Raw genomic sequence first — 13,528 nt, forward strand, 5'->3', positions numbered from 1 at the left:
TTCACACAGACTCACTTCCTAAACGACAGGAGGCCTACAGCATGGCTTAACACTTGCAAATACAGAATACGCTCATTTATGAGTTCATTCACAATGGGGACCTTTCCCTCACTGCAGGTCACAGGACACAAAAGGTGAGGTGACATTTGCAATAAGACATCCTCCTGCATGATTCGGGACATCTGGTATAGACCCGTTTCAAAACGGGAGAAGAGAAAGGATGATGATTTAGTCGCTCTAAAATGGAAACAGATCTGTGAGGCAAACAGCTCGTCACTCCATTCTTCTTTTGTCTGCAGCCTAGTGTAAAATGTGTCTTTCTGTCAGTCTGTGGTTTTGTGAGTCTGATAAAGAATCCTTGGCAGGAAGAGCAGAGAGGGTCCCTCTTGCCACCCCCCCCCCCCCCTTTCTCTCCCTCTCCCTCTCTCTCTCTTTCTCTCTCTCTCCCTCCTTCCTCTCCCCACCCCCACCCCCTCACTCCTTTCTCCTCCTCTCCTCTCCCATGCATGCAAACACACCCCTCACTCTGTCCTCTCTCCCGTCCTCTTCTCTCTCTCTCTCACACACACTTTCTTTCCCTCTCTCATAGAGTTCTTCTTTCATTCACTGATCATCAGAGGAGAGTGTGGCCAGATCCCAAACGCACACACTCTCTCTCTCTCACACACACACACACACTTTGTGTTCATTGGTCTCTCTCTCATACTCACACACACACACACACACCCACACATACACACAAACACACACACATACGTACTTACACGCTCGCACGCACAAGCGCGCACACTTACACACACCTACACACACACACGCACGTGCGTGCGCCATGCACAGTCAGAAACAGTCCTGCTGGATGGGCTTTCTCTCCATTTGTCTCACAGGAGTGTTACTGCTGAACCAGGGTGAGTACAGAGAGGGAGTTTGTGTTTGCTTGCATCCATGTGTTCCTATGTGTGTGTGCCAGATTATCTTTGCTTGTGTGCAGTGGCAGTGCCCTGTTTTTCCACGCACGTGTGAGTGTTTACACACGTGTGTGTGCGTGTGTGTGTGTGTGTGTGTGTGTGTGTGTGTGTGTGTGTGTGTGTGTGTGTGTGTGTGTGTGTGTGTGTGTTTTTGCCTTTTTGTAATGCATATGTTGAGAGAATGTATATATGTTATTATCATCCTTCGTATTATTAGCTTCAAGAACTTAAACCCCACACACTTAGTTGAGAGCAGTCCCCCAGGGCCCTCTCCTGCCTACACTAAAGATCACTGCCAAAAATAGCCGATCTACAAGTTGACAATGTGTCGTATGACCTATTTTTATTTAATGTTCAGCCCAAAATAGCCTCGCTAGGGTTCTTGTAGTTTAATTATAGTATTAGTGGTAATGGTAATAGTGGTATTGCTGGTATTACTATCAGTAATAGTGGCGGCATAGCTCAGGGGTAGAGAAACCGTTATTAGAGCACGAAGGGTTCCCGAAGGGTTTCCAGTTCGAATCCGGGCTCCCCCAGAGTTAATGTCGAAGGGTCCTTGGGCAAGACTCTGAACCCCACATTGCTCCCGGTGAGCAGGTTTCCTCTGCCACCGGTGTATGAATGTGTGCGTGAATGGGTGAATGTAATGCACAATCTATGTAAAGCGCTTTGGATAAAAAGCGCTATATAAATGCACCATTTACCATTTAGTAGTGATACAGTAGTAGTGACAGTTATTGACTTGTAGAAGTAACTGTAGTAGTAGCAGCAGCAGCAGTAGTTGTAGTAGTAGTTATAGTAGCAGCAGCAGCAGCAGCAGTACTACTACTACGTTTTCTGTGGGTTCCCATAAGCATTAAGTTCTTGGTCCACTGCTTTCTATAGTATGTATATGCTCCCGCTTGGGGCCATCAAACAGAAACAATACCGTTCCTACGCTGACACTAAATTAGGGTTGCTACACCGAAGGGGGATAACTTACTCATGAGAAAATAACTGCATGACAGTTGTGTGCAACAAGTCGGCTCATTTACCTCCCCTGAAGTGCAGTATTTTCTCATAACTAACTTGCTCCACTTGTTCACAAAAATGCATTATCTGGTTATACCATGGCTAACTTGCAAAGCAGGAGTGCAACTGCAAACTTGATAGATTTATAAAAGTAAATCACAATTGGAATAAAACACATTGTGACTGTGAGCTTGTAACACACCATTGTGTATTATGAAGTAGGCCTTAAGTGGCTACTGGCTAATCACACTAATTGATTCAGGCGATTATGATATCATCTATTTAAAAATGTCCGGGTTGATTCGTTGCTTCTCCATTATTGCTTAAATCGAAAAGTATCGATAGTTGCTGCCATGTTGCAAAATCATTATAATTGCTAATATTTCTATTGTTAGTACATCAAAAGAGCCGTGTTGTCATTCAATCATTAGGTGAAGCTAATTAAAGTAACATATGTTTGTCACCCATGTGTCACTGCACTACTTACATTACAGGTGCTATAAGTGGTATTCTTTTGTTAAATAAGTGTTAAATAGTTTCCCACATACTTGTAGTATTTATTCAGTGACAGGGGTCTTGCTGTCTGTCCAGCTCTTTAGTAAACAGAAAATACATTTTCAGATACCAATTTATCCTGAACAAGCACTCTATAGCAATCATTGTATCAGAATAAAGAGATTTAACTCTCTAACAATAAATGTTTTGTTTTAACCAAAAAGTGTCACAAGAACTTTCGTTTTAGGGTACAGCAGCATGGTTCACTAAAATATTGTTTATTTTATATATTATTTTAGCTGTTAACAAATCCTATATTGTACATAACCTTTGTCTGTTCTTGTTAGAACATCTATATAAACCCCATATGTAGCCCAATTTGGCCAATCAAAATGACATATTTGTTCAAGGTGGTTTGCTCTTTTTCAGTGCTGTGGAATAAACAGTTTTAAATCTTTCCCCAACAAAGATTACCTCAGCTTCACACAGCTTTCCCGCTGTCTGTCTCTGCTACGCTGTCTCCCTCTCAGCTTTCCCACTGTCTGTCTCTGCTACGCTGTCTCCCTCTCAGCTTTCCCACTGTCTGTCTCTGCTACACTGTCTCCCTCTCAGCTTTCCCGCTGTCTGTCTCTGCTACGCTGTCTCCCTCTCAGCTTTCCCGCTGTCTGTCTCTGCTACACTGTCTCCCTCTCAGCTTTCCCGCTGTCTGTCTCTGCTACACTGTCTCCCTCTCAGCTTTCCCGCTGTCTGTCTCTGCTACACTGTCTCCCTCTCAGCTTTCCCTGCTGTCTGTCTCTGCTACACTGTCTCCCTCTCAGCTTTCCCGCTGTCTGTCTCTGCTACACTGTCTCCCTCTCAGCTTTCCCGCTGTCTGTCTCTGCTACACTGTCTCCCTCTCAGCTTTCCTACTGTCTGTCTCTGCTACGCTGTCTCCCTCTCAGCTTTCCCACTGTCTGTCTCTGCTACACTGTCTCCCTCTCAGCTTTCCCGCTGTCTGTCTCTGCTACACTGTCTCCCTCTCAGCTTTCTTGCTGTCTGTCTCTGCTACACTGTCTCCCTCTCAGCTTTCTTGCTGTCTGTCTCTGCTATACACTGTCTCCCTCTCAGCTTTCCCACTGTCTGTCTCTGCTATACACTGTCTCCCTCTTAGCTTTCTTGCTGTCTGTCTCTGCTACACTGTCTCCCTCTCAGCTTTCCCACTGTCTGTCTCTGCTACACTGTCTCCCTCTCAGCTTTCCCGCTGTCTGTCTCTGCTACACTGTCTCCCTCTCAGCTTTCCTACTGTCTGTCTCTGCTATGCTGTCTCCCTCTCAGCTTTCCCACTGTCTGTCTCTGCTACACTGTCTCCCTCTTAGCTTTCTTGCTGTCTGTCTCTGCTATACACTGTCTCCCTCTCAGCTTTCTGTCTCTGTCTCTGCTATACACTGTCTACCTCTCAGCTTTCTGTCTCTGTCTCTGCTACACTGTCTCCCTCTCAGCTTTCCAACTGTCTGTCTCTATTATACACTGTCTCCCTCTCAGCTTTCCAACTGTCTGTCTCTATTATACACTGTCTCCCTCTCAGCTTCTCAACTGTCTGTCTCTATTATACGCTGTCTCCCTCTCAGCTTTCCCACTGTCTCTCTCTCAGCTTTCCCACTGTCTGTCTCTGCTACACTGTCTCCCTCTCAGCTTTCCCACTGTCTGTCTCTGCTATACACTGTCTCCCTCTTAGCTTTCTTGCTGTCTGTCTCTGCTACGCTGTCTCCCTCTCAGCTTTCTTGCTGTCTGTCTCTGCTACACTGTCTCCCTCTCAGCTTTCCCGCTGTCTGTCTTTCCTACACTGTCTCCCTCTCAGCTTTCCCGCTGTCTGTCTTTCCTACACTGTCTCCCTCTCAGCTTTCTTGCTGTCTGTCTCTGCTACACTGTCTCCCTCTCAGCTTTCCCGCTGTCTGTCTTTCCTACACTGTCTCCCTCTCAGCTTTCCCACTGTCTGTCTCTGCTAGACTGTCTCCCTCTCAGCTTTCCCGCTGTCTGTCTCTGCTACACTGTCTCCCTCTCAGCTTTCTTGCTGTCTGTCTATCCTACTGTTACACTTGCAGCCTTATAAACTATAGACGTAGCCTACTGTACATTTGTCATCATGTGTTTTAAGGAGAGCCTTCACAGCTCAATGAGAGCAAAAATGTAAGAAATGGATGAGTGAACATGTGTGTGTGTGTGTGTGTGTGTGTGTGTGTGTGTGTGTGTGTGTGTGTGTGTGTGTGTGTGTGTGTGTGACTGTGTGTGTGTGTGTGTGTGTGTGTGTGTGTGTGTGTGTGTGTGTGTGTGTGTGTGTGTGTGTGTGTGTGTGTGTGTGCGCGCGCACACGTGCATCCGTCCAGCTGTTTTGTATAGACATGTTTGTCACAGAGCCAACACCCTGCACTCCTTCCTCTCCTCTCCTCTCCTCTCCTCTCCTCTCCTCTCCTCTCCGAACAATTACATGTTTCTTTTCTTTCTTACTTTTTTAGTTTATTTTTAAGAAATCTCTGATGCTGACATAACTCTCATGATCTACATGCGCGCACGTGTGCACACACACACACACACACACACACACACACACACACACACACACACACACACACACACACACACACACACACACACACACACACACACACACACACACACACTGTATAGGTATCATATTACGTGGCTGTCAGTCAGTGAGTCATGCTGTGAGAAACACCTGGTTTTAATTACGACTTCATTTAAAATGCTGCTAGAGCTCATGGACAACTAATACTGACCCTATAAATGTCCACTACACTACTGCTATAGCGTAGAACAAACCACACAGTCCTGAACAATAACCAGGTACAGTGGCTTTCATATGAACAGTTCTACCAGGAATGTATTAAATGTGTTGGAACAGTGATGTGATCTCATCGCACCTACAGGATAATCGTCTCCAACAGCCCACTCAGTTCTCAGCAAAACACACGGGAAAGGGTGTGTTTCTGTCCACACAATTAGCGCTAAATGGAGAGAAGCATGCACACACACACATGAAAGATTTATCACGATGAACACGCGTGCAGAGCCACAGGCCAGCGAGGGTTCAAACCCCTCTGGAACTCTGTAAATCTTTTTATATTTATTATTTTAGGCAATCGCTTTATTTAGAAAGTAGAGCAAAGGCTCAGAAGAACAGACTGTAGAACAGCTGAGAGGGAGACAGTAGACAAAGTATAGGAGAGGGAGACAGTGTAGGATAGATAGATAGATACCTTTATTATCCCAAGGGGGAAAATCAGTTGCAGAGGCAGCACAGCAGTATAAGGTTATTTACAAAGTTACAGAGAAGTAAGAAAAAGATAAAAGAAAAACAAGAACAGAGTACAGTAAAGTACATCAAGAGAGAGGCAGACAGAAAGCTGAGAGGGAGACAGTGTAGGAGAGACAGACAGAAAGCTGAGAGGGAGACAGTGTAGGAGAGGCAGACAGAAAGCTGAGAGGGAGACAGTGTAGGAGAGACAGACAGAAAGCTGAGAGGGAGACAGTGTAGGAGAGGCAGACAGAAAGCTGAGAGGGAGACAGTGTAGGAGAGGCAGACAGAAAGCTGAGAGGGAGACAGTGTAGGAGAGGCAGACAGAAAGCTGAGAGGGAGACAGTGTAGGAGAGGCAGACAGAAAGCTGAGAGGGAGACAGTGTAGGAGAGGCAGACAGAAAGCTGAGAGGGAGACAGTGTAGGAGAGGCAGACAGAAAGCTGAGAGGGCGACAGAGAGATGGGAAAGCAGAGGGAGACAGTAGGAGAAACAGACTGCAGGAAAGCTGAGAGGAAGACATTATAGGAGAGACAGACCTGAGAGAAAAAGAGACAGTATATAGAACACTGTTTATGCTCCCGCAAAGTATGGAGGAGGAGACAGATGGTAGGCAGGGACGTTCTTTCTTTCTATGTGTCCGGCTGTCCGCTGCATCAAGCCCCTAGAGCAGGGGTCTTCAACAGGGGGTCCGGGACCCCTAGGGGGTCCTCAGAGTTACTACAGGGGGGCCGCCAAATCTTTGTGACAGGATCATTCTTTTAAATTAACAACTTGAACCCTCGCATCCCTATTCTGAGGAGAACTTTAGCCAAAAATGGCTGATCTGCGCGAAGCGTTGAGAGCTTGTAGATCTGCTATTTTCGGCAAATGGTTTGGTATAAAAGAAAAGAGACCAAATACAGAGTGAAAGGTCAAATTAACTAAAAACACAAATCCAACATAGACTGATGGCAGTGCTGTCAAACAGGTCTATGAATCTATCTATGAAAAGGATGAAAATCTGCATCACACATTTATACACTACGTAGAGGGGTCCCTGCTTCAACTCTCTCTCAGTCTCAGCTAAGGGGTCCTTGGCCTGAAAACGTTGAAGACCCCCGCCCTAGAGAACCTTGTAATGTCTGCAGAGCACAGATGACCCCGGCCCTGTCTCACCTGAACTTTGCAGGAGTATGAATGGGCCGAGAGACAGACAGCAAGAGACAATCTAGGAGAGACAGACTCTAGGAAAGCTGAGAGGGGGACAATGCACGAGAGACACATAAAGTAGGAAGACTGAGAGGGAGACAGTGTAGGCAGATGGAGACGTTGAAGGAGAGACAGACAGTAAGTAATTACAGTATGTAGCCTTGGGAACCAAAGCCATGGTCAAAGGCCAGGAGCCTTGTCCTGTTTCCATATAGTGTGATCTTAGCTATATGGAAGTATAGCCCCTAGACATGATGCTATGTCCCAGGGCTTTACCCCACTCCAAAGCTTCATGTTGAGTGGTTTCCTACTGTATGTCATTTTAATATGACTCGACCAGGGATTGAACCAACGACCTCCTAGTCTCAGGGCGGACACTCTAACCACAAGGCCACCGAGCTAACGGAGCTAGACAGTAAAGAGAGCTTAAAGAGACGGACCGTGTAGGAGAGTATTTCACTGCTGATAAATTAAAACTTAATTCCCACCAAATGTCACATGTGCGCTTGAGGAAACAGTGTCTCTGAGGGCTCTGAGACACACACACACACACACACACACACACACACACACACACACACACACACACACACACACACACACACACACACACACACACACACACACGACACAAGAGACCACATCTGACGATGGGAATATCTATTCCTTAAGGTCCTCTTCCCGGATATTGATACATCTGTGTGTTATTTTTAAAGTAACAGTAATGTAATGTAACTGATGTTGAACTGTGACTGACGGTTGGTTCACACACTCTGACTGACTCAACCCAGACTTACTCAAGACACACGTCTTCATCATGTTCAGAAGACACACGTCTTCATCAAGTTCAGAATGAGGAGTGACAGGGCAAATGTAATTCCCGGGAGTCTAATTTGGGTCTCCCGTATGGGATAATAATAATATAATAATAATCTTTATTGTCCCCGAAGGGAAACTTGTCTTCACAGTACTACAACAAGTACCCTAACCCCACTATACACAGAAAAACCCTCTTAGCGATGGGGGCGATTCGATTGTTTAGCAGATTGTTGCAGCAATGGCTGAGGGGACAACACTCCTGCTAAACCGAACCTTGTGCCACTTAAAGGTTCTGTATCTTCGCCCTGATGGCAAGAGGTCGAAGTAGCGATGCAGAGGATGATCAGTGTCATTTGTTATTGAGAGTACTAAGCGTGTGGTGGCCTTATTGTTCATATCAGCAAGTGTGGGTGTGGGAAGTCCGATGATCTTTGAAGCGATACGGGTGATACTGTAAAGGTTGTTTCTGTTTGGCATGGACAATATAGGGAGGAAACATGCAGAGCAGTACAACAGAACAGGTTGAATAATGCTTTTGTATAGTAATAACAGAAGATGGGGATGGGACACTGAAGAGAAACATGTTAACCACTATCCTAAGAGTTAGTAGTCAGGACAGTGTCATTGTGGTGAGGACAGTGTTCTATGGTGAGGACAGTGTTCTTGTAGTGAGTCAGAACATGTTTTCTTCCCATAGGCTGAAAACACTTTTTGTTATTTTAACCATGTTGTTATGTTGATGCTTAATGTATGCATGTTGTTTGTGATTTAATAATGTCTATGGATACGGTACTTATTGATTGGTAATGTCTGGGTGTTTTTCAGGGGTCCAGTGCCAATATGAAGACTTTGAGGACGCAACACCAAGCCCTGACTACATCGACTACAATTCTACATTTGAATATAGTTTTTACAGTACGTCTCTCTCTCTCTTGTACTACTACACACACGCACGCACGCATTCATGCATGCACAGTGCACAGTGCACACGCACAAACACAAACACATATTCACATACGTTTGTTTGTGTCTCCAATAGGTAATGCCAGTAACGATGAGCTGGATAAGTTCCTTGGTGTTGGCGACGAGGATTTAGAAGAGGAAGAGGATGTGGTGGATGTCTATGACGAGGAGGGACACGAGGTGACCAGCACTGCGGTGACCATCATGACCACCACAGAGAGGGGGCAGGAACAGTTTAGCAAGGCTTCTTCGCTTCCTGTCACATGGGTAAGACAGGAAACACTGATGTGTGTGAAATCATTGTGGGAGTGAGTCACTAAATTATCTGTGTTTAATTAAAACGATAGGCTCAAATCTCATGGCAGCCAGGGTCTTTAAACAAAACACTGTGTGTGTGCGTGTGTGCACGTGCGAGCGAGCTGACACTGTCAGTAAACAGTGTATAAAGCCCGCACATCTAAAGTTAAAAGCCACTGAGCTATGTGCTGGCCAGAGACAAATAAGCCAAGATAGAGTCCGCGCACTGGATCCAGCTCCAAAGGGATTTTTATTACCACCAGAATTTCAGAAATCTGTAATATATATAAATACCTCTGAGGCTGGATCCAGTGTGCCTACTCTGTGTTTTCTTTGTGGGCTAGTAACATTATTCATGTCTTATCTCAGGGGTGTCAAACTACCGGTCTGGTCCAGTCTGGCCTGTGGGAGGATTTGGAAATAAATAAAGAAAAGAAATTAAATTAAATATTCTCGTACATTATCATCAAACAATCATCGTCAATCAAACTATAGTGTTACTTTTTCTTGTGCTCTCTTGGAGTAACCACTAAAACCCTATACTTAAGCTGACCCCTACACTAGGCTCCCTCCTGTATTCGCTCTACACTAATCTTCTGCGAAAATAGCTAATCTGCTTTGTTGTAGATCGGCTCTTTTGGCCAGACTGTTCCCCCCACAACAGGGAGGCTAGGGGTTCAAGTGGTTAAATGAACACTGAGGATGTCACTGTGCAGCAGATGAACACATGCTGTGTGTGTAGCCAACACAGCGGGCGGCACAGTCCTGTGACAGCATTGGTGCATGTCAGCATTGAACAAACCTAAATGAAATCTCATTTAGACTGATCCAGCCCTCCACCAAAAAAATTGTTTGACACCACAGTTGGCTGCACTCTAAAACAGCTGCTTATCACATGCATGTACGCACACTCAAACACAAACATTCACGAACGCACACAGACACACACACACGCACACACACGAGCATGCATGCATATGCAGCTGAGCATGCACACGCCACGGACATAAACACACAGTGGCCTCTTTGTATTTGTTGGTATGCTGGCTGGACGGACACGCACACACACACGCACACGCGCGCGCGCGCGCGCACACACACACACACACACACACACACACACACACACACACACACACACCACAACACAACCCTGTTTTCTACTGTCAGTGATGATGTCCTGAGGCATTCGGTTCGACTTTCATGATTCATCCAAAAGTAATTTTCCACTTGGATCTTTGAGAGAGAGAGAAAGGGAGAGAGATGAAAGAAATGAGAGGGAGGTGGGAGGTGGACAGATAAGACGGAGGGAGAGAGCGAACTGTGTGTGTGTGTGTGTGTGTGTGTGTGTGTGTGTGTGTGTGTGTGTGTGTGTGTGTTTGTGTGTGTGTGTGGGGGGGGGTCTGTTGCAGGAGGTCTGTTGCAGTAATCTACTGTCAACCAGTTATGTGATTTATGAAAGAGTTTGAGATATAGTTTCACTTAGGGCCTACATTATTCAACTCGCCCAGCACTGCAGTAGTAGTATACAGTAGCACTACAGGTCCTGGTAGGATAGAAAACCAGCCGTGCTAAAGGTCCTGCCAGGAAGTGGCCTTGTGGTTAGAGTGTCTCTGCCCTAAGGACATCATGGGTTCAATTCACGGCTGAGTCATGCATACCAAAAAAAGACAATAAAAATGGCACCCAATGCCTCCTTGCTTGTCACCCAGCATCAAGGGTTGGATTGGGGGTAAGTCCCTGTGACATACTTGCGTCATGTCCAGGGGGAATACTTCAAGCTACGTCAAGCTGTCTCCCCATAAAGAAACAGGAGATAGGCTCCTGACCTATGGGCCACATGGCTCGGGAGCCTTTAGTTCAGGGGTCTTCAACGTTTTCAGGCCAAGGACCCCTTAGTTGAGAGAGAGATGAAGCAGGGACCCCCACAACCTGTTCATAGATTCCATATACGGTAGTTTCATCGTTTGACAGCACAATCACTTGACCTTTAACTCTGTACTTAGTCTGCTCTTTTTCCCATCTACACCAAAGCTCTTTGCCAAAAATAGCAGATCAGCTTCTAGATCTATTTTTGGCCAAAGTTCTCAGAATATGGACAATAGGATTCAAGTGGTTTTCTGTGGTTAATATAAACAAGAAGAAAAATAACTTTCTATCACTTAAAGATTTGGAGGACCCCTGTAGTAACTCTGAGGACCCCCTAGGGGTCCCGGACCCCTTGTTGAAGACCCATGCTTTAGTTTATATACGGCTACTTACTTACAAAATGTCCTGATAGGATAGAAAACCAGCAGTAGCCTGCTGGTAGGATATAAAACCAGCTAATCAGTAAAGTTATTTGGTGTAGTTTGATATTCAGTGCAGTGTGAGCTCATGTTTTTTTTTCGTTGCAGGTTCACTGGAGTTTACTGCTGGTCTCACTGCAGCTTGTACACACACTATGAGAGTCTACACACAGACACGCACGCTGAGGTGGTGAGTCACTCACACACATGCACACATGCACGCACGCACGCACACTGACACTCACGCACACAATCTGTAATCTGTATCTAGCCATAACATATTTTAAACATACAGATTGTAGCTTTGAGGAGGGATAAATGTAACTCATCATACAGTAGCACCTCTCTATAAGGAATCTTCTGTATTTCATCATAAATTACTTGCTCACACTATGATAGTCCTTAAATAATTATATATGAGAGACAATAATATTGACAAAATGTACCATATATATGATTTTTTTTCCCACCCCAGCAGAGGGTGCTATGGGTTCTTAGATGCAATTTGGAATAAATGGAAAATGAAAAAATGTCTTCATCTTTTTAAATCATAATAAAAAAAACATAATACTGTATGTTTTAGTTCTAACAATATTTAATGTAATTTTTCATATTACATTATTTTATGAGAACACACTGTATGACATTGTGATGATAACACATGATATTGTATTTCAGGTGATGGTGGGTGTGGTGGTCCAGTTGATGCCACCATGGAGGGACCTTCACCAGCCTGACCTTTGGCCTGTTGTCCCTCTAAGATGGCTGCCGTTCCTCTCCAGATTGGCAACTGGTCATAGCTTGACCAAGGACACATGACTCACTTCACCTCAAACAGCATCACTGTCTTCTAGAACAGTGTTTCTCAAACTTTTAAATGTCAAGGTCTCCCCTTAACTCTGACAGTGTACAAATGGAACCAAATGAACCCTGTAACGGGTTCATTTGGTTCCATTTGTACACTGTCAGAGTTACAGACTTGTATGGGTCAATTTAGACCCCCCTAAAAGAACCCACAGAGTCCCTGGAATCCACTTTGAGAACCACTGTGTCCGGGGACCACCAGTGTTCCTTGTGGGTGTTCCAAGTGGTCCCCAGCTGAATGATGGAGATTTGGTAACCAAATGGACCCTTATAGATCTTTAACTCTTGAGAGCATAAAATGAAACCAAATAAATTGGTTTCATTTTATGCTCTCAAGAGGTAAATTATTCTCATCTGCATTACTTCATTAACAATAAGTCTACACAATTAGAGAATGTAGAAGAATTATTATTATGATGATGATGATGATGATGATGAACGTTTGCCAGTTTATCTCTCCCACGTCAATACAGCAGGTAATTGTGGGAAAACGTTCTTATCCAACTATAACTAAAGTATTCTACGTTTTCGGTTTGGGAATCTCATCAAGTTCCAGGCTCAAATGCAGAATAAATAATGGACCTTGATATGAAATAGGTTGAAAACCCCTTTTCTAGAACGTGCAAAACATCCATTCCCAACCTGTAGGCATGGGGCCACATGCTCTGAAAAATGCACGTGGCCCACCCATCTGACCACTTAACACAGTGGTCAGGTGGTTGGGCCACCCCGCAAACTCTTTTGAGATTTACTAAGTGGGCCACATTTATTCAGAAAGGGTTGGGAACCACTGCTGTAAAAGTCAAAACCACTCCTTTTTTTAATGTTTCTCACTGTACCTTCAAGTTATTATGAATGTGGGAGGAAAAATAGAAAACCAAACAGTCTTACAGTGCATGGGGAAATCCCACTCTTTCGAAAGACCATCAATTCAACAAAGGAGTGTCTGGAGGGTTAGCAACTCACCCCACGGAGGCTAGGGTTAGGTAAGGGTTAGGTTTGGGTGTCGAAAAGATGACACATAGAAACAGCGAAATGCTCCCCTTACAGTAGCCTAGCGTGTTTTTTCCCCCTGGGTGTTATTGTGAATATTGGAATATGAGGCACTTTCTTTTTACAAACTTGGCACTTATGCATTGTGTGTGATTCTGAGATGATTTTTGTGTGCGTCTAATGCGTGCCTTTGTATGTTTATTTTGTATTTTTTACTTTAGTTCTTTTTTTTAAATAATGCGTAAATGTTTCATTCCACACGCTGTGTCTCTATGTGTGCATTTTAACATCACAGTTTGTATTCAAAGCATATTGCTGTCTCTTCCAGAAGTAGGCCTATTATTATTTTTG

General features: G+C 44.6%; 1 protein-coding gene across 1 annotated transcript; it reads left to right on the forward strand.

Annotated features, from left to right (window-relative positions):
* The first annotated feature begins 596 nt into the window (after positions 1–596).
* Positions 597–12,225, forward strand: LOC308292474 (uncharacterized protein). The gene is made up of 5 exons (XM_080734812.1): positions 597–905; positions 8,598–8,687; positions 8,812–9,002; positions 11,429–11,510; positions 11,999–12,225. Exons 1-4 carry the CDS (start codon positions 830–832, stop codon positions 11,477–11,479), a joined length of 408 nt encoding a protein of 135 aa, XP_080590938.1. The 5' UTR covers positions 597–829; the 3' UTR covers positions 11,480–11,510; positions 11,999–12,225.
* The last annotated feature ends 1,303 nt before the right edge of the window (positions 12,226–13,528 follow it).

The sequence above is a fragment of the Nannobrachium achirus genome, assembly GCF_963921795.1.
Source record: "Nannobrachium achirus genome assembly, chromosome: 10".
In the NCBI taxonomy this organism is placed as follows: domain Eukaryota; kingdom Metazoa; phylum Chordata; class Actinopteri; order Myctophiformes; family Myctophidae; genus Nannobrachium; species Nannobrachium achirus.

Coding starts and splice junctions, on each gene's coding strand:
- LOC308292474 (XM_080734812.1), top strand. CDS start 830: ATGCACAGTCAGAAACAGTCCTGCTGGATGGGCTTTCTCTCCATTTGT. Junction 906..8,597: donor AGTGTTACTGCTGAACCAGG/GTGAGTACAGAG, acceptor GGTGTTTTTCAG/GGGTCCAGTGCCAATATGAA. Junction 8,688..8,811: donor ATTTGAATATAGTTTTTACA/GTACGTCTCTCT, acceptor TGTCTCCAATAG/GTAATGCCAGTAACGATGAG.